This window comes from Vigna umbellata, chromosome 5 (assembly GCF_029865625.1).
Source record: "Vigna umbellata cultivar VRB3 chromosome 5, Vumbellata_1.0, whole genome shotgun sequence".
Classification (NCBI taxonomy): domain Eukaryota; kingdom Viridiplantae; phylum Streptophyta; class Magnoliopsida; order Fabales; family Fabaceae; genus Vigna; species Vigna umbellata.
In genome coordinates this window covers 33,372,302-33,392,500 of record NC_142169.1, presented here as the reverse complement: position 1 = coordinate 33,392,500, position 20,199 = coordinate 33,372,302, and the positions used below count along the sequence as shown (strand labels likewise).

The 20,199-nt window shown below is 36.6% G+C and overlaps 3 protein-coding genes across 4 annotated transcripts in view; all 3 read left to right on the top strand.

The window, feature by feature from the left end:
* The window catches only part of LOC148198161 (uncharacterized), a 5,376-nt gene extending 267 nt beyond the window's left edge, over window positions 1-5,109 (top strand). The window contains exons 1-3 of the mRNA XM_088115724.1: window positions 1-136; window positions 239-334; window positions 1,917-5,109. The exon at window positions 1-136 is cut by the window's left edge and continues 267 nt beyond it. Of these exons, the coding sequence (XP_087971850.1) occupies window positions 2,422-5,109 (2,688 nt within the window). The 5' untranslated portion in view covers window positions 1-136; window positions 239-334; window positions 1,917-2,421. The remainder of the gene's footprint in view (window positions 137-238; window positions 335-1,916) is intronic.
* A 6,525-nt stretch (window positions 5,110-11,634) lies between these two features.
* LOC124834136 (protein C2-DOMAIN ABA-RELATED 4-like) lies at window positions 11,635-13,828 on the top strand. The gene is made up of 3 exons (XM_047308757.2): window positions 11,635-11,838; window positions 12,875-12,970; window positions 13,266-13,828. Exons 1-3 carry the CDS (start codon window positions 11,728-11,730, stop codon window positions 13,554-13,556), a joined length of 498 nt encoding a protein of 165 aa, XP_047164713.1. The 5' UTR covers window positions 11,635-11,727; the 3' UTR covers window positions 13,557-13,828.
* A 700-nt stretch (window positions 13,829-14,528) lies between these two features.
* LOC124834127 (PROTEIN TARGETING TO STARCH (PTST)) lies at window positions 14,529-20,134 on the top strand. 2 transcript variants are annotated; one of them, XM_047308743.2, is made up of 9 exons: window positions 14,529-14,672; window positions 15,963-16,004; window positions 16,267-16,570; window positions 17,676-17,765; window positions 18,435-18,503; window positions 19,250-19,355; window positions 19,517-19,605; window positions 19,686-19,798; window positions 19,888-20,134. In XM_047308743.2, the coding sequence occupies exons 2-9, from the start codon at window positions 15,985-15,987 to the stop codon at window positions 19,988-19,990; spliced, it is 894 nt and encodes a 297-aa protein (XP_047164699.1). In that variant the 5' UTR covers window positions 14,529-14,672; window positions 15,963-15,984; the 3' UTR covers window positions 19,991-20,134. The 2 variants fall into 2 exon arrangements, with proteins under 2 accessions (XP_047164699.1, XP_087947979.1); XM_088091853.1 differs by having other exon boundaries at window positions 14,549-14,672; window positions 15,888-16,004.
* The last annotated feature ends 65 nt before the right edge of the window (window positions 20,135-20,199 follow it).

Below are 20,199 nucleotides of genomic sequence, written 5' to 3'. Positions count from 1 at the left end.
CCTTCTCTCTAGAACTCTCCGTCTTCCCTCTTCTGCAACTCACCCTCCTTTTCTCCGTTCACGTTTCAGCACCGTGATAATCAGCACTGCACCGTGAGCTTTCCATCAAACCGATTGGTTTTGGATTCTGAAACGGGTAAGTTTCACGTCCTCAACCACTCTTCATTTTCCACATGCAAGCTCGTTTTAAATCTGCATGCACCTTCTCTGAACCAGTATTGGTTTTCTGAATTTTTAGTTGAAGAGTTTTTGGGTTTTTGAACGAAAAAGGGTAGAAGAGTTGATACTGGGATCTGGTTTTCTTTTAAAGAACGAAAGCACGTTTCCAATCCAGGTAAGGGAAGCTTGTTAGAATTTAATTCACATGATCTCTGTACTGCATGCGCGTTACGTAATGTTTGAAAGTATGATTTATGATATTTGACTTTGGAGTTTAGGATTATGATTCTGAGATGATATATGAAAATGTTGCATGTATGTACTGGGAATTATATGCTGAGTGTATGAATGGTCTGTGACGTTGTACGTGGATGATTTTGATATTTGAATGTTAGTATATGATGTTGATTAAAAGCATGAGAAGTATGGAAAAATACTATGTTAAGATTGATTTAATGCATGAAAGTTTATACTGGAAAATGAGTTACTGTAAAAGAAGAATTATATGAAAAGTGCATGAATTTGAACGTTCGTATTGATACGGTCATTGACCGTTCGGTATTATCAGTAAATTCTTGTATTAGTCGGACCCTTTCATTTGGAAAGGACTCCCTTTGAGAACGAACGCCCTCTAATATATTTTTACGTTGTGCTTTCGGCCAGACGTAAACATCACGAGTGTTGTGTGAGAATTGAGAATTTTGATAATATCCCCGTGAACTTTTAGTCAAATTATTGAAACATAAACTTTAAATATCTCATCTTATATAAATCCCAATTTCTATGATTTTGAATTCAGCCAAGAGTCTCGATCTAAAAACGTACGTCCTAAGTGGCGTTCGGTCTTAGACCGAACGTTCGTTCAAAAAGGCAAACGATTAGTAGCGCTCTTTCTTTTGTCGAGCGTTCGTCTTTGGTGGCGTTCGACCTTATGTCGAACGTCCGTTCTTGATAGCGTTCGTTCTTATGTCGAGCGTTCGCCTGTGGTAGCGTTCGACCTTATGTCGAGCGTCCGTTCGTGATAGCGCTCGTTCTTTTGTCGAGCGTTTGTATTTGATAGTGTTCGACCCTTGTCGAGCGTACATCCTTAATAGCGTTCGTCTTCTGTCGAGCGTTGGTCTTTAAATAGCGTTCGTTCTGATCTTAAATAGCGTTCGTCCAAACAGTGAAATAACGTTCGTCTTTTTATGGAAGTGTAATTAAGAATGAAAATGTGATGTTGAGGGAAGTATAAATTGTGCGAACCATATATGATATGATATTATGATTTTGGAATTTGAACGAGCGTTCCAGGGTGGAACGACTCTTGACTGGATATTGATATTTGTAGTATGAACGTGGTAAGCTTAGATGGTGATCCATCCTGATATTCCGTGAGTGCTCGTTCTCAAGTAGAGAGGAGTAGGTCATGCGTGGGAATGGCAGGAGGTCTAGACCATAACTGTAACTTGGCAAAAAGACTAACCTCAGGTGGATACTGATGAGCATTCCAGTTACCCCACCTGAGTGCATGGACGCCTTAGCTACACAGGTTTCATACAGTCCGGACAGTCTGTCTAGTATCAGGAAGTTTGATTTGAGTTAATGTATGTATTGGATGCATGTGTTGTGATGTATTTGATATGATTGATAGGTATAAATTGTATGTTTGACTTGAATTAAATTCAATAAGCTTACCCTTGCATTTCCTTCGTGTTGTCTTGTCTATGTATATCCGTCTTGTCAAATGCAATGATCATCCGTGTGGATGTGAGCAGAGGGAGATGCGTCTCTGGAGCAAACTCTTGAAGAGGAACTCGTTACTGAAGAAAATTTAGTAGAAGTTGAGGTGAAGGCCGAACAGTGAGGCGTTCGGTTATTTAGTTAGTTTGATTAGAGTAGCGAGCGTCTGTGAGCGAGCGCTCTTTTGTTGCTGTATATATATATTGGAACGTTCGGTCAATTCTTGTAAACCGTTCGTCCTCCTTGTTTTGTAAACGCTCGTTGTTTTAAATGAAAGGCCGTTCGGCCATTTATTCAATCTGCTTACTGTATTATTAAACTGTTTTGCCATATTGATTAATGTGATTATTCTAAGTATATAGTTGATGACTGTATATTTCTGGGATGTTACATTATTGGTATCAGAGCAGTTTTGTTCTCTTAAGGACGCTGTAGGTTATGAGTGCATTGCATTTTGCTGTGTGCTTTTTTAATGTTTAATGAGTTACTGTTTTAACTCTTAGACATGACTAACGTTCGTTTTCTCTGATCCAGAAAACGATGGCGCCTAGATTACCTCCTCCCCCACAACCAAACGAGTCTGATGCACCTAATCACACTAGGTTGTTGGAGACAGTGATTGAGAGGCTGCAACAGCAAAATACTACCCTCATGGAGCAGAACGCTGCTGCTCTACAGAGTTTGGAGGCCGCACGCGCCAACTCTGAAGCCACTCAAAGACAATTGATGGAATTAATTGCCGCCACCAGAGGCACGCCAGGAGCGTCCTCTTCCAATGCTGTTCATCATACTGAATGGAGTTTAGAGAGCTTTCTTCAACACCATCCGGCCAAGTTTAGTGGGAAGGGCCTTCCGGATGAGGCAGACCAGTGGCTGCAGGATATGGAACGAATTTACAATGCTAAAAGATGTCCAGATGAGAATCGCTTGGCTTTCACGGAGTATTTGCTTACTGGAGAAGCAAGCCACTGGTGGGCGAGCGCTAAGGCTATACTGACGGACGCTCAACGTCCTATTACCTGGGAAGTGTTCAGAGGGAAGTTCTATGAAGAATACTTTCCAGATAGCGTTCGTTTTGCTAAAGAGGTGGAATTTCTTCAACTGGTACAGGGAGGGATGTCGGTTTCAGAATATACAAACAAGTTCAAACATCTAGTGAGGTTCTATACAATGGCTACTAGTGAAGAGTGGCAGTGTAGGAAGTTTGAAAACGGGCTGAGAAGTGATCTCAAGGTGTTGATCTCTAGCTTGTGCATTCGGACGTTTCCAGCCATGGTGGAGAGGGCTAAAGTATTAGAGAAAAATATGGCTGAGGCGGAACAACAGAAGAAGCAACAAGTATCAAGAGGACCAGTTCTGACAAGGACCAATTTGAATCGTAACAGGACCCCGTACGCTCGTCCAGCTCAGTCAAGTGGTTCACAAGCTATGGTAGTTGCTGGACAGTCAAACCAACAGGGGCCGGTTAGATGTTTTCAGTGTGGAGGACCTCATTTCAGATCATCATGCCCGCAATTGGTTGGAGGAAAGTATTGTAATCGGTGTAGAAGAACTGGACATCTAGAGAGTGAATGCAATATGGGTGGACGTGCAGTGATGAGGCCACCCAACACTGGAAGAAATCAGACTAGAGGTGGTGGACGAGCCCAAGCTGTTGGGCGTGTTTATGCGATCACTGGTGCAGAAGCAGCGAGCTCAGGTACGCTCGTCACTGGCACATGCTTGCTGTATGGAATAAATTGTTGTGTGTTGTTTGACTCGGGGGCGACACACTCCTTCATCTCGAAGGCGTGCGTTGATAAGTTGGGGATAGTGGAGCGCGAGATGCAGTTTGATTTGGTGGTGTCTACACCAGCTGCTGGTGAGGTGAGAACGTCTACCGTATGTGTTAGATGTCCTCTTGAGATTGAAGGGCGTAGGTATAAGGTGAACCTCATATGTTTGCCTCTCAAGGACTTAGAAGTGATTCTGGGGATGGATTGGCTTACTACCAATCACATACTCATTGATTGTGGAGCAAAGGAATTGATTTTTCCTGAAGAATATGAAGAGAAGTTGGGTGTGACACTCGGCCAGTGGAAAGAAGATATAATGGAAGGAGCCAGTTGCTTTTTGATCATGACTCACGTGGATAATGAATCTGAAGGTTCTGAACGAACGCAGTCTAATTGGAGAGAAGCAAGTTCAGTAGTAGGTGAATATCTAGACGTTTTCCCTGATGAGGTGCCTGGATTACCACCCGTTCGTGAAGTTGAGTTTACAATTGATCTGGTAACAACCGCAGCTCCCATATCCGTTCAACCATACAGGATGGCACCTGCTGAATTGGTTGAACTTAAGAAGCAAATTGAAGAATTGATGGACAAGAAGTTCATCCGTCCAAGTGTGTCACCTTGGGGAGCGCCTGTACTGTTAGTAAAGAAAAAGGATGGCAGCTCACGGCTATGTATTGACTATCGTCAATTGAATAAGCTGACCATCAAGAACAAATACCCACTGCCTCGCATTGACGACCTGTTGGATCAATTGCATGGAGCGAACGTCTTCTCAAAGATAGATTTGAGATCAGGCTATCACCAAATTCGGGTTAAGGAGGGAGACATTCAGAAGACAGCCTTTCGTTCACGTTATGGACATTATGAGTACGTGGTCATGCCGTTCGGTGTGACGAACGCTCCTGCAGTTTTCATGGACTACATGAACCGCATCTTCAGGCCATATTTAGACAAGTTTGTAGTGGTGTTTATTGATGATATTCTCATCTACTCCAAGAGCTGTGAAGAACATGAAGAGCACTTGAGATTAGTACTTGGAGTGTTGAGGGAAAAAGAACTGTATGCTAAGCTATCTAAATGTGAATTCTGGATGAAGGAAGTACAGTTCTTGGGACACGTTGTGTCAGCTGGTGGAATTTCAGTTGATCCTGCTAAAGTGCGAGCGGTCTTAGAGTGGGAAAGCCCACGTTCGGTCACGGAAGTGAGGAGTTTTGTTGGACTGGCGGGCTACTACAGGCGTTTCATAGAAGGGTTCTCTAAGATAGTAGCACCGTTATCACAGCTGACCAGGAAGGATCATCCGTTTGCTTGGACCGATAGGTGTGAATCCAGTTTCCAAGAGTTGAAACAGAAGCTGACGAGCGCTCCAGTTTTGGTGATTCCGGACACTGCCAAACCATTTGAAGTATACTGTGATGCATCTCACCAAGGTTTGGGGTGCGTTCTCATGTAAGAGAAGAAGGCAGTGGCTTACGCCTCTCGGCAATTGAAGATACATGAGAGGAATTATCCAACACACGACCTAGAGCTGGCAGCGGTCGTTTTTGCCTTGAAGATTTGGAGACATTACTTGTATGGATCCGTTTTCCAAGTCTTCAGTGATCATAAGAGTCTTAAGTATCTCTTTGATCAAAAAGAGTTGAATATGAGGCAAAGGAGGTGGCTGGAATTTCTTAAGGATTATGACTTTGAGTTGCTTTATCATCCTGGTAAAGCAAACGTAGTGGCAGACGCTCTAAGCAGAAAAGTGGTGCATGTCTCGTCCATGATGGTGCGTGAGATAAGCTTAGTGGAAAGCTTTAGGGACTTAAAGTTGCAGTTTAATATAGAACCGAACAGCATCAAATGCTGCAACCTTAAGATATCCAGTGATGTGTTTGAGCGGATCAGAATGAAGCAACTGGATGATGAGGAATTAGTGAAGATAAGAGGCGCGCTCGGCACAGATCAGGCAAAGGAGTTTAATGTTGGGACGGACGGTCTACTACGCTATATGGGTAGGACGTGCGTTCCAAATGATGGAGAATTGAAGCGAATCATCTTAGCCGAAGGTCATCACAGCCGTCTTAGCATGCACCCTGGCATGACTAAGATGTATCATGATTTAAAGCAATCGTTCTGGTGGCCAGGAATGAAGAATGATGTTGCACGTTTTGTAACATCATGTCTAACATGTCAGCGTGCTAAAGCTGAATATCAAAGACCAGGTGGACTACTTCAACCTTTGGAGATTCCAGAATGGAAGTGGGACAGCATCTCAATGGATTTTGTGACACACTTGCCTCGCACATTCAAGAATCACGATTCCATTTGGGTGATAGTGGATCGTTTAACGAAGAGTGCTCATTTTCTGCCCATTAACCTGAAGATGTCATTGACTAACTTGGCAAAGCTCTACATTAAAGAGATCGTTCGTCTACATGGAGTGCCATCCAGCATCATCTCTGACCGAGACACAAGGTTCACCTCTCGGTTTTGGCAGTCTTTGCAAAATGAACTTGGCAGCAAACTCCAAATGAGTTCAGCATACCACCCTCAAACGGACGGTCAATCCGAGAGAACGATCCAGACGTTAGAGGACTTGTTGAGGACATGCGTACTTGATCACATGGGCGTTTGGGATGAAGTCTTGCCTTTAGTTGAGTTCACCTACAACAACAGTTTCCAGTCAAGCATTGGAATGGCTCCCTTTGAAGCGCTTTACGGACGCAAATGCCGCACACCTCTTTGCTGGTTCCAAGAAGGAGAGAACATATTAACAGGACCGGAGCTTGTTCAACAAACAACTGAGAAGGTGAAATTAATTCAAGACAGATTGAGGACGTCCAGAAGCAGGCAGAAATCATACGCAGATAAGAGGAGACGACCTTTGGAGTTCAAAGCTGGTGATCACGTTTTCTTGAAGCTGCATCCAACTACTGGAGTAGGAAGAGCATTGAGATCAAAGAAATTATCTCCCAAGTTCGTAGGGCCGTACCAGATCACAAGGAAGATTGGACCAGTTGCATACGAGATGGCTTTACCTCCACAGTTGTCCAACCTTCATCCAGTGTTTCACGTCTCGCAACTTCGGAAGTACGTAGCTGATCCCTCGCACATATTGGAGCTGGAAAACATTCAACTTCGCCAAGATCGAACGTTTGAAATGAAGCCAATTCGCATTGAAGACGAACGCACCAGGCTATACAAAGGGAAGGATGTTCGTTTGGTGAAAGTGTTGTGGGACGACAAAACTGGTGATTCTACTTGGGAAGTTGAGGATGCCATGAAGGACCTATACCCTCATCTATTTCCCTGGTAAGTCTTCCATTTTCGAGGACGAAAATTTTTTTTAGTTAGGGGGATTGTCACGCCCCATTAATTATTCTGCTTAGTCACCTCCCTGCTTCCATTAATACGTGTGACACGTGTTCTGTGCCATTAAAGAAGCACACGCCCTCACTCTGCATGCCACCGCCAGGTGTCAAATTGGAAGGTTCTGAGTTTGATAGTGGAAGCCAAGTGGCAGCGCAGGAGAGAATGTCCGTTTGACTTGGGAAGAGAAACTAATTTTCTGAAACACTCTTCCCTTCTCTGCGTGCTCTTTCATCTTCCTCAGAAAACCAAACCCTCATTTTTCTCCTCCTTCTCTCTAGAACTCTCCGTCTTCCCTCTTCTGCAACTCACCCTCCTTTTCTCCGTTCACGTTTCAGCACCGTGATAATCAGCACTGCACCGTGAGCTTTCCATCAAACCGATTGGTTTTGGATTCTGAAACGGGTAAGTTTCACGTCCTCAACCACTCTTCATTTTCCACATGCAAGCTCGTTTTAAATCTGCATGCACCTTCTCTGAACCAGTATTGGTTTTCTGAATTTTTAGTTGAAGAGTTTTTGGGTTTTTGAACGAAAAAGGGTAGAAGAGTTGATACTGGGATCTGGTTTTCTTTTAAAGAACGAAAGCACGTTTCCAATCCAGGTAAGGGAAGCTTGTTAGAATTTAATTCACATGATCTCTGTACTGCATGCGCGTTACGTAATGTTTGAAAGTATGATTTATGATATTTGACTTTGGAGTTTAGGATTATGATTCTGAGATGATATATGAAAATGTTGCATGTATGTACTGGGAATTATATGCTGAGTGTATGAATGGTCTGTGACGTTGTACGTGGATGATTTTGATATTTGAATGTTAGTATATGATGTTGATTAAAAGCATGAGAAGTATGGAAAAATACTATGTTAAGATTGATTTAATGCATGAAAGTTTATACTGGAAAATGAGTTACTGTAAAAGAAGAATTATATGAAAAGTGCATGAATTTGAACGTTCGTATTGATACGGTCATTGACCGTTCGGTATTATCAGTAAATTCTTGTATTAGTCGGACCCTTTCATTTGGAAAGGACTCCCTTTGAGAACGAACGCCCTCTAATATATTTTTACGTTGTGCTTTCGGCCAGACGTAAACATCACGAGTGTTGTGTGAGAATTGAGAATTTTGATAATATCCCCGTGAACTTTTAGTCAAATTATTGAAACATAAACTTTAAATATCTCATCTTATATAAATCCCAATTTCTATGATTTTGAATTCAGCCAAGAGTCTCGATCTAAAAACGTACGTCCTAAGTGGCGTTCGGTCTTAGACCGAACGTTCGTTCAAAAAGGCAAACGATTAGTAGCGCTCTTTCTTTTGTCGAGCGTTCGTCTTTGGTGGCGTTCGACCTTATGTCGAACGTCCGTTCTTGATAGCGTTCGTTCTTATGTCGAGCGTTCGCCTGTGGTAGCGTTCGACCTTATGTCGAGCGTCCGTTCGTGATAGCGCTCGTTCTTTTGTCGAGCGTTTGTATTTGATAGTGTTCGACCCTTGTCGAGCGTACATCCTTAATAGCGTTCGTCTTCTGTCGAGCGTTGGTCTTTAAATAGCGTTCGTTCTGATCTTAAATAGCGTTCGTCCAAACAGTGAAATAACGTTCGTCTTTTTATGGAAGTGTAATTAAGAATGAAAATGTGATGTTGAGGGAAGTATAAATTGTGCGAACCATATATGATATGATATTATGATTTTGGAATTTGAACGAGCGTTCCAGGGTGGAACGACTCTTGACTGGATATTGATATTTGTAGTATGAACGTGGTAAGCTTAGATGGTGATCCATCCTGATATTCCGTGAGTGCTCGTTCTCAAGTAGAGAGGAGTAGGTCATGCGTGGGAATGGCAGGAGGTCTAGACCATAACTGTAACTTGGCAAAAAGACTAACCTCAGGTGGATACTGATGAGCATTCCAGTTACCCCACCTGAGTGCATGGACGCCTTAGCTACACAGGTTTCATACAGTCCGGACAGTCTGTCTAGTATCAGGAAGTTTGATTTGAGTTAATGTATGTATTGGATGCATGTGTTGTGATGTATTTGATATGATTGATAGGTATAAATTGTATGTTTGACTTGAATTAAATTCAATAAGCTTACCCTTGCATTTCCTTCGTGTTGTCTTGTCTATGTATATCCGTCTTGTCAAATGCAATGATCATCCGTGTGGATGTGAGCAGAGGGAGATGCGTCTCTGGAGCAAACTCTTGAAGAGGAACTCGTTACTGAAGAAAATTTAGTAGAAGTTGAGGTGAAGGCCGAACAGTGAGGCGTTCGGTTATTTAGTTAGTTTGATTAGAGTAGCGAGCGTCTGTGAGCGAGCGCTCTTTTGTTGCTGTATATATATATTGGAACGTTCGGTCAATTCTTGTAAACCGTTCGTCCTCCTTGTTTTGTAAACGCTCGTTGTTTTAAATGAAAGGCCGTTCGGCCATTTATTCAATCTGCTTACTGTATTATTAAACTGTTTTGCCATATTGATTAATGTGATTATTCTAAGTATATAGTTGATGACTGTATATTTCTGGGATGTTACATTTATACTTTAATAATAAAATACTTCATTTTAAATATATGACTTTTAATAAAATTTATAGATCCTTACAAATCATATTACTTTGAATAAAATTTTATAGATCCTTACAAATCATATTACTTTGAATAAAATTTTACTAAATTCTGATTATAAATATTAAACAAAAATAATATGTTATTTATTTATTTTATTAAAAAATAGTATTATCTGAAAAAAATTCAAAGCTGTGAAACTTTAAAGGACAAGAAAGCGAAATGAGTGCCAGCTACTTATATCTATCATCAATTAAGAGTATCTTGGTCCTACTGGATGGCTGGACAATTTGATAAGGCATGTGCATAATTTATGACATCAAATTCCATTTGAAAACAACAAAAATATATTTGAAAGTTTCAGAGTTTTATTTCATCAACCTTTTAGGTGTACATTCATCCACATCAAATTGAGGTGTGATATGTACATTCTGATGTTAATGAATAAATTTGCCAAAAAGAAAAAGACAAAAAAAAAGAATTAAAAATTAATACAAAGAAAGATCCTTCATCTTTTTACTTTGTTTCTGTTTTCACTTCTAATATGTTTGTTTGAAATTGTTTTAAATACCAGAAATTTTAATATAAACGTGGACAAATTACTGGAAAAAGGAAAAAAATTGAAAAAAACGTGTATGCAAGTACAGAAAACGCTTCCCACTTTCCATTTTATTCTATTTCTTTTAATTCTGCCCTAGTAGTAATACTATTTGGATCCGATTTTCAATTACTTTAAAAAATTAATTAAGTTTTAATTCAATTCTACATTTTGGAGTTTTTAATTAAGAAATTAAAAAAGAAATTATTTTATTTAATGTTAATAATTTTATATTTTTAATTAAATTTTTATTGACTGATTTTATCTGGAGCGTTGTTTTACATTTTAAATGATATAATTAAATTTTATTTTTTAAAATTTGGATACTTTGACTTTAACTTATCTTAAAAGAATTTATTATATTTATCATCTAATTTTATTGTCTAAATTTATAATGTTATACTTGAAACTACACAATAGATAATTATTTCAAATAATAATAGAAATTCAATTAAAAAATATAAATTTTATAAATAGTTAATATATATATTTTTAAATTAATAACTGAAATAAAAATATAAAAATTTTAGATACTCAATATAGTTATTTTAAAAAATATATATATAATTTTAAAACTTAATTAATAAAATAAAATTGAAACAAAATTTTTCACATATTTAATATAACTAAAAAGATATAAATGCAACTCACAGTGTAATAACATTACTTTATTTTACAATTTAAGTTAATCACATTTAAAATTATTTCATACTCAAATGATATATTGAAAAATTTGATATCAGCAAATCATAAATATATCAAATCACTTTCCATTCAAAAGATTTATACTATAATTTTTTTGAAATTTTTTACAATAAATTCACAAGAATTCATCCTTGTATATTATTAACTCCCTTGTAACATTGTTAAATTGTCTCACAACATGAGATTCTTTCACTTATTTTTAATATCTATTTTATAATTAAATGTGAATGTGATTTTTTCTTTTATAAGTTATAATTAAATAACAACATAATCTTTTTATAATTCGGGAAGACTTATCATGCTTGATGAGGTCGCGGTCACACCAAATAGTATTGATCTAAAAGAGTATCAGATAAATTATTTAACTATTATTAAATTAAATCATTAAAAGTGAAATTATTGTGACTTTTAGGAAACATTACTGGCAACATAAATTATAATTAAATGACAGTGTATGTTTTTTTTTTTTAATTTACCAAAGACTTGTTCTTCTTTAGTGTTAATCTGGATGAGGTTGCACCAAATAATATTGATTTAAAGAGTATCAAAGAAATTATTTAATTATTAGCAAATTAATTGAAAGTGAAAGTATTGTGATTTTTACCGTTTCTAAAGATCCTAAGTAAACAAGAGAAAAGATTAATAAAAACTCTTGTGTAGCAGTAAAGGAGAGGAGAACTAGTCATAAAAGAACAATAATAAAAAATAGCAGAGAGAACTTTTCACAGTTCTTGTATTATAAATAGCTTCAACCACTTTGCTCATGGTTTAGGGGTTTCCTATTACCATTTGCTCTGTCTTGAAAAATTCCATTTTTCTTCTTTTCCTCACACATTTAGTTATGGAGAACTTGCTGGGTCTGCTGAGAATTCATGTTGAGAAAGGTGTCAATCTGGCAATCAGGGATGTGATGAGCAGTGATCCTTATGTTGTCATCAAAATGGGCAAGCAGGTACCATTTTCTCCACTTTTGTTATCATCAATTTTCTCACTTTCTTTCATCTTTTGTTTCTGGGACATGTTCCTGAAGGTGTTGACTTGTTCTGTTATTTTTTCTCTTGATTTCCTTTTTCTATTCTTAATCCCTTTTTCGCTTGTTCTTCTTTCATCTTATTCTCTGTTTCTCATTCCCCTCTTTTGTTAGCAGCTCTGACTCTGATGCATGCTCATTTTTCTTGACTAAAAATGGAGTATCTATTTCATTTTTCTCACTATCCGCCATAGATGGTTCTAGAACTTTGTTGGAAAACAAGATGAATTTAAAACCATTAACATAATATATAATATATCTGTAAGTCAACAATTTTTAGAGAAATTGACTAATTCAAGTTGGAATAGTCTCCCACCCTTACATCCTTCCATCTAGAGACTAAATCTGAAAATTTGCAACTTGCCTGTACAGTAAGTGAGGAAGATAAGCCAAACCAACAAGTCCAGTAATGACAGATTAAAATAAATAAAGAATTGTTACGAAGATATGAAACCTTGAAAATATTAAAATATTTTCAACAAACAGTTTACTTTGAGTTAAAAACTTACACTCATGGATGTGGCCGGCATATAAATTATAATAATTTTGTCTAAGCTGTTTTTGGACAGCTAAATGAGTGTTGACCCTCTTCTCTTATTTTTTGCAGTTGCTTTCTAATAAAAAAGTGAGGATAAAATTTCTGTGTACATCCCAAAGTAGCCTTTTCTGTCTTCTTTTGTTGGTTTTTTTCACTAAAACTAGATTCTGCTCTAGTCATTACAACTCAATAACTTAAATATGGATATGCAGAAAAGTTAGTATGTATTGGCTAATTAAGTGGATGTCCTACATTTCTGTCTACCGCAGTAGTTAGAATATTCCGTGTAACTAATTGTGTTTTTTCAAGTTTTGGGTTGTTACATGACATTAAATAGTAGAGGGCAGAATGAAACCTTTTGTTTTTTTGTTGTTGTTGTCTACACATCCATCTCATTGCTACATTTTATGTCTCATGCAGAAGCTGAAGACTCGGGTGGTTAAAAAGAATTTAAATCCTGAATGGAATGATGACTTGACCCTGTCTATTTCAGATCCTCATGCTCCAGTCCATTTAGTAAGTAACTCTTTCTATAATGTCTGTGTTTCAAATTTCAATACAATACCCGAGAGCAAAACTTGGGTACAAAATTAAAGCTTCATAGACAGACCATCTGAAGCAATCATACGAATATTGTCATAGCACAAAGATGTTGAACTTTGGGGTCTATGAACAATAACTTATGAGTGCTTTTCTGAAACAATGCTTAGTCTTGTTTGTTGCTTGGTGTGCACAGGGGAGATCATGGAGATATGAATTAATTCAATATATCAGCAAAAACTAACAATAATGTTATTGTGTTTTGATGCAGCATGTGTATGACAAGGACACATTCAGCTTAGATGACAAAATGGGGGATGCTGATTTTTCCATTGGTCCATTCATTGAAGCAGTGAAGATGCGCTTGACAGGTCTCCCCAACAATACCATAGTTACAAAAGTGTTGCCTAGCAGACAAAACTGCTTAGCTGAAGAGAGTCACATTGTGTGGAAGGATGACAAAGTCGTGCAAAACCTGGTTCTTAGACTAAGAAATGTAGAGTGTGGGGAGGTGGAACTCCAGTTGAATTGGATTGACATTCCTGGTTCAAGGCATCTCTAGATCACAGTCCAAGACTTTGACATATTGTAAAGTTTAGACTTGCAGCCTCATAAACCAGCAACACCTTATGTTTTATATTATGCTACCTTTTACTCTTTCCCACAACTATGGTGTTGCAATTAGTAGTAATTAGTGAAGAAGAATGGGAGAGCTTGTTTCCCTAGCTGTAATTTAGAATCATCTCCTAGTTCCGTGTAATAATGTGCAAGAAACGTAGCATATAGATTTTGCACATACTATGTTAATCGCTAGTCATATATCAGTTTTTTCTATATTGATTGTTTGGACATTTATTGGTACTATATGGTTTATATGATATACTTAAGTAAATCACATGCCAATTTTAGAGTAAAAATATCACCTTTACTTTATATGTTTTTTTTTTTTTTTTAATTTTGGAACTTAAAATATCATTCCCACATATATTTTCATTTAGCGATATGTTTGAGTTTCAGGAAAATAATAAAATATCATCTTTACATAATTGAGTCCCAAGAAAATCATTAAATTATAGAAGATCATAAAATTACATTTTACAGAGAATTGAGATGTAAAAAGATATAATTAAATCCTTATCCATGAATAATTGATGGAAATACATTTATTTTCCATTATGAATCCATGTTAATGTTTTTCAACTTATAAAACAAAGATCACATTTCCTACAAAGTGAACCTTATGTTTTATAAGATAATCATAATAGTCAATAACATGGGCTTATGTATAGCAAATTATGAATATATTAAAATATCAAGCATAAACAATCATCTTCAGGGTGAAAAAATAATCAGCTTTACACCTAGATGATTTTCAGCAAAGAAGAAGTCAAACCACAAACTAAAACTGTTTTCAACAAAGAAGAAGCCAAACCACATGGTAAATCCTCCACCGTTCGATGATGCAAAACCCAACGTGCTGATTACATTGCGCATTCATTTTCTAAATTTCATATTCTATAATAACGGTGTCACTTCAACCCTCTGGCCACAAAAATCACTAACACTATTGGCCTTGATAAAAGAGTAAACATGAACCATAGCGGTGTGATCTGAAGCAACTTCACTGCACACCATAAGGGATTCAACCATCTACTCCTATTCTTCACTCTCTCTGTGTGTAAGTGCTTACATTACACAAAGTTTCACTCATCAACTAATAACTGGTAGATTTTTGTTTGTTAATTACTTTTGTTTCTGCAAAATAGGGTGTAATTTATTATCAATAGGGACATCCACTAGTTGTTACCCAAAGCATCATTGATCCTCAATTATGTTTGGTTTTGTTCGCATATCGCACTATGCAATATGATTCATTCTTCTGAATACTCAATTCATTCAAGGGCAAAGGAACTTCAGTTTTCGGTAGACTTCCATGGTAAAATTTTGTGGAATAGGACTTTGGATTGGAGTTTTTTAGTCTGAAAAAAGTATTGGCTGGAAACAGTGAAAACTTCCTGTTGTCGATATTTGGGCCTCACATACTTGTGTGCTTTCTAATACTGTAAATTGCTTTGCTTTGGGTATCTTTATGCCAAATAGTTTTAATTGCTGTTTGTGAAATTATCTGTATGTAAGGGGACTAGTGGCTCCTTCCATGGAGGAAGTTTGTGAATCTGGTTTCCTGTCGGAGAGTACCTTTTGTGCTGAAAACTCCCTTTTAGAGTTCACTGTTAACTGTGGATGATATGTTTTAGTAGAGGGATGTATCCTTGATAATTAGCAGCTAACAATGAGTTAAATAAAGAAGTAAAGAATCAGTAAGCACCTTCATTTGATGTTAGGTTTCGTTATTGTATCTTACGGATGAAGAATCTCTGGGTTTTAAGAATGTTACGGGGCACTATGGAAATCTTATCAACGTGACTGATATGTTTATAGAGTAAGTCATGACAATTTAAGTGTGAATTTTTTATGAACAATGAGCTATACCATGAAGGAAAAAGAAGTTTGTTATGTTGATGGACTGGGACATTATTGATACCTGATAGATGTGAAACTGAGCTACTCGACACTGAGGATAAATCTTGTCATCACAACCTAGTTTTCTCTATTGATAGTTTAAATTATTTGCAATCATTGAATTCAATTTCCGAAAGGTAATTAGTTCCTATACATTTTAATTGGGCTGGATCACCTTGGTGAGATTCAACAAAAATATTCTTTTAGAAATTAAAAAAATTATTTTAATTCAAGTGATTTGATATGAACCTTTTCTAACTTTTGGTTTATAAGTGGTGGAACCTGACAGTTTAACATGATTCGAAATACCTTTCTCAGAATTCTTTTAATGTGTTCCCTTTAGGTAATTTATCCTGACATTTTGGTTTTGCAGAGTTACTCTGTTGATTCAACATATCTGCTTCAACAGGTCCTGATGCTCTGCTTTTTTCTTTTCTCTTTTTGGCAGGGGAAGTAACAATCACTTCATAATGGAAATAAGTATTGCAAGGTATGACCACACAATATATAATAATGAATTAACCTTGAGGATGTGTGAAGCACTATCATTGTTCTTAATGCCACCTCCACATGCTCCCTCTCCTTTGGTCCTCCCACTAACCCTAGAAAATGGAAGGTCTTTTTTCTGGGGAGGAGGGGTATTGTAAAGTAGTAGTCTTTGCTTTTGGTGAATTGTATACGTTGTTATACATTATTGTCATGTTTCAAGTTGAGATACTAATCACCATATTATTCTTTCATAACTTGAGTAGGCCTCATCTTGAAACACGGGGAGTATTCTTTTCAAATATTTCAAGAACAATAGCATGGGAAAGCTCTAAGAAACCTCCATGTACTGTGGCTGCCTTAAGTTCTACACAGGACTTTCACAGACTGGCCTCTTCCTGTCAAGCTTTTACTTCGGTGTATCCTAAAAGGCATTTAATCTGTAGACCAAACTCTATGCCGATTAGTTTACAGGAATCTGCATCCTACGGAGATAATTCGCTTGAAGGTGAGAATCCATCTATAGACTCAGAAGAGGAGACTTTGGCACAACCACCTACCCGTGAACAGGTATTCTTTATCCAACTTACAAATGTCTTTTTGGAATCCCACAACTACCATTTGATTACATACATGTTCTTAACTTTGAAAACAGCTGAAATTGAAGAAATGCTTCTTAATTGTCTATCTTATTTTTCTCGTTTTCTAGAGCAGATTAAGCCATTGTTTTGAGATTATTTTTAGCATGGCCTTTGAAGTATCGATGTATCTTGTGAGCTATAAAAAATCCTTCACACTGTTGAAACCAATTCTCTTTATCTACTTTTGTCTCAGTTTGCTTCTCTGTGAAAATAATCTGGGAAGTTGTTTAGATTGTAGTCTATTACTCTATTTGTATTCTATTAAAGACCTAGTTTGGCCTATCTTTAGTAATAAAATAAGGAACTGATTAACTTCTATCATGCTTGCGTAAGAAAAAGTGAAAAATAAGCAGGCGTGGAATCCTTCACTCCCTGTGGTGTTATTTTCTTTGTGCATTTTTCCTTTACTTGGCTTTGTGTTTTTTTCTGATGCTGAGAGGTGAGCAGTCTTTATTTATCCTGAAACGCCACCTTATATTACTTTATCCTCTAAAAAAATTGATTCTCCGTTAATATTCTTCTTTCATGGGGATGCAGAACAACAAATAGACTTGGGACAAATCAAATGTAAGGATCAAGGAAAGCTAATAAAGAGAAACTATTTCAAGTTTTGAAGTTGAGTTTTTTTGGTGAAATATTATTTAAATAGGTCTCACATTTATTTTTTGTTGGGGTATTATTTTCTAAAATAGGAGAAATCAAACCCGAAGAAATGGTTCTCTAAGTTCCAAAAATTAAACAAACACCTTTATTTTGTGTAGTTATTTCGAAGAGATTGCAATAGCCAAGACTAATTGTGTTTTTTCACTTCCTTTGTGTGATTATTTTGGGAGATAATTTAATAATGTGAAGTTGCATGTTCAGTTTGTGTTCACTTTAATGGACTTAAATCATCTCACATTTTAAGAAATGGTTAGTATGTTTTTGGCCAGGGTGATTACACTTGTTCAAGATACATTCTTTCTGTGCGTGTGTTTGCAACTTGAAATTAATATGTCATACTTAGATCTTCTGTTTCAAACCTTGTTAATCAGATAATGGCACTGCTTACTGACGCACAGAGAGAACAACTCATTAAGAAGCTTAGTGAAGCCAACCAGCAAAATCGGTTTCTAAAAAGACAGGTTCTGCATTATATTTGATATCTTCTGCATTGCGCTTACTTTGAAACCAAAGTGCAAATTTCTTAATGATAGTGATGTTTCCTGTTTTTGCAATTTATGCTAATTGCCTAAATGGTCAAAGTTGGATCACATCCTTTTATAAAAAGTAGGGAAATCTTATTTGTGCCAACCTATAGATGATTCATTGGGAAGACGATGCACTGATGGCATAATATGCCCACGGGATGGATTTAGTCAACTCAATCTGGATATTGCATCTTATGTATGAAGTCAATAAAGCAGGATAATGCTTTTGTTTTGTTGCTGGTAAAATAAGTGGATAAAAAGGACAATGTGGTACGACTGGATGTCATGACATTTGGAAAATATGCCTACCTGGAGGGAATGGTGAATTTTATAAATTCTTTTCATAATTATAATAGTCCGTTTACATTAAGTGGTTAATGCTCAAAAACTTGTTTGAATTTGATTTCTAAAAGCTATCATTGTTGCATAATCTATTGACAAAAGCTGATGGGGTGTATTTGGAATAGACTTATCTGACATTCCTCTGTTTTTTTGTCATCATCAGCATCACTTGGACATAGTGATGATTTATTATTGAACTCATGGGTATGAATGATAAAGTTCCTTGAACTAACATCCTGTACCGGCTTTTTTTCTCTGCAGTTGAAAGTAAAGGAGGATGCATTGGTAAAATTCAAAAGTGAACTTGGAGTCATGGAGCTTGAAATTCAGGTTCAATTTATATCTACCTTCTCCCTTTTTATGCTGTTATATATTGCCAACTTTTCTTGGTTAGATATTTGGTGACTTAGAGTTCTCATATTTTTTAACTGAATGAGTATACTGTATACCTTTCACTACTCTGTTGTATCTTAATTACTACTGATTTAAGAACCGCCTCACGAAATTTTACAGGACTTTTCGTGGAAGTTTCTCTCTTCTATTCTCATTTCATACAGAAGTTGCACCTCAGGAATACTCTTCCTTCGTGTGCTTGCTGTACTGTTATACTCTTTTTTATCGTCAAAAGAACTCCAAGTCATCTATATTGAAATCATAAATCAAGTTATCATAGGATAATATTAATTTAAAATTTTGTTAAAGCTTCTATAATGTTGAACTGATAACTTAATGTATAATATCAAAGTTTTGTGTCTGAAAATATATGGATAAAAAAGGCTGATTGTAAATTATAAAACTATTTTAACAATTACATTTATTTGATGAACCTTTTAATAATTAAAGCTAGATTATATGTATAAGATGATCAGGAGTAAAAGAATATCATCCAGCGGACTAATTGCAGTTTAATTCTCCACTCAATCAGTTATTGAGCTCTTCAGTCATGCATTGGTAATTGTAGTATGCTTCATACTTGCCTTCCTCTCTGAATTCTTTTGCTGCTCTGTAATTGTTTAAACGTTAAAAGCTGATAAGAATCATATGGAGACATAATTTATGGTTTACTTTGGGGTTAGGCTTTAGCTGGACTAGCAGAAGAAATAGCTCAATGCGGTATTCCAGAAGGTTCAAGGAAGATCAATGGAAAGTACATTCATTCTCACCTTGTTACTAGATTAGAAGGTATAATGGTATTTGCTGATTCACAAGTGTATTTTATAGATCCGGATAACTAGTTGCTGATGTTTATCTAGAATATACTAATAAAACCTCACAGCATTGTGTTGTCAACTTGGCTTCTTTTGTGTCCTTATCGATGCAAATGCCTTGTTTTGCCTACATAGCTGTACATGAAAAACTGAAGGAACAAATAAAGGATGTCGATGCGGCACAATCAAAGGAGGTTTCCGTGTTTTGGATTGGCATGGCTGAGGTAATTACGGTATAGTGTGGCTTCAAAAATTGAATATATTTGCTAATGCCTTGCCCGTTTGAACTTTCATTTTCCATCAGAGCGTGCAAGTTATGGGAACCTTTGATGGCTGGAGCCAAGGAGAGCATCTTTCACCAGAATATAATGGTTCTTACACAAAGTTTTCAACAACAATGTTGCTCAGGCCAGGAAGGTACCGTTTTTCTAAACTTGTGTAGCTTTTGAAATCACCTTTTCTAACCTGGATATTCTTCAAACTCAAAAACAATAATTGTTGTGTAGGTATGAAATCAAATTCTTAGTAGATGGTGAATGGCAGCTGTCCCCAGAATTCCCCATTATTGGTGAAGGGTTGACAAAAAATAATTTGTTAGTTGTTGAGTAATGATCCATATTTTCATTTATAGTAATAGAATACGCATAAACTGGAGTGTTATTTTGTCTAAGTTATTTAAATTTTCGTTGTTATAAATACCCACCAACACTTCACTTTCCTTATATTAAATTTTAACTAATTTTAAAATTTTAAGTTGCAATTCTAACTCATTTTATGCTTGTAATAGTCAATGAACATGGCATACAATGTGTACAACT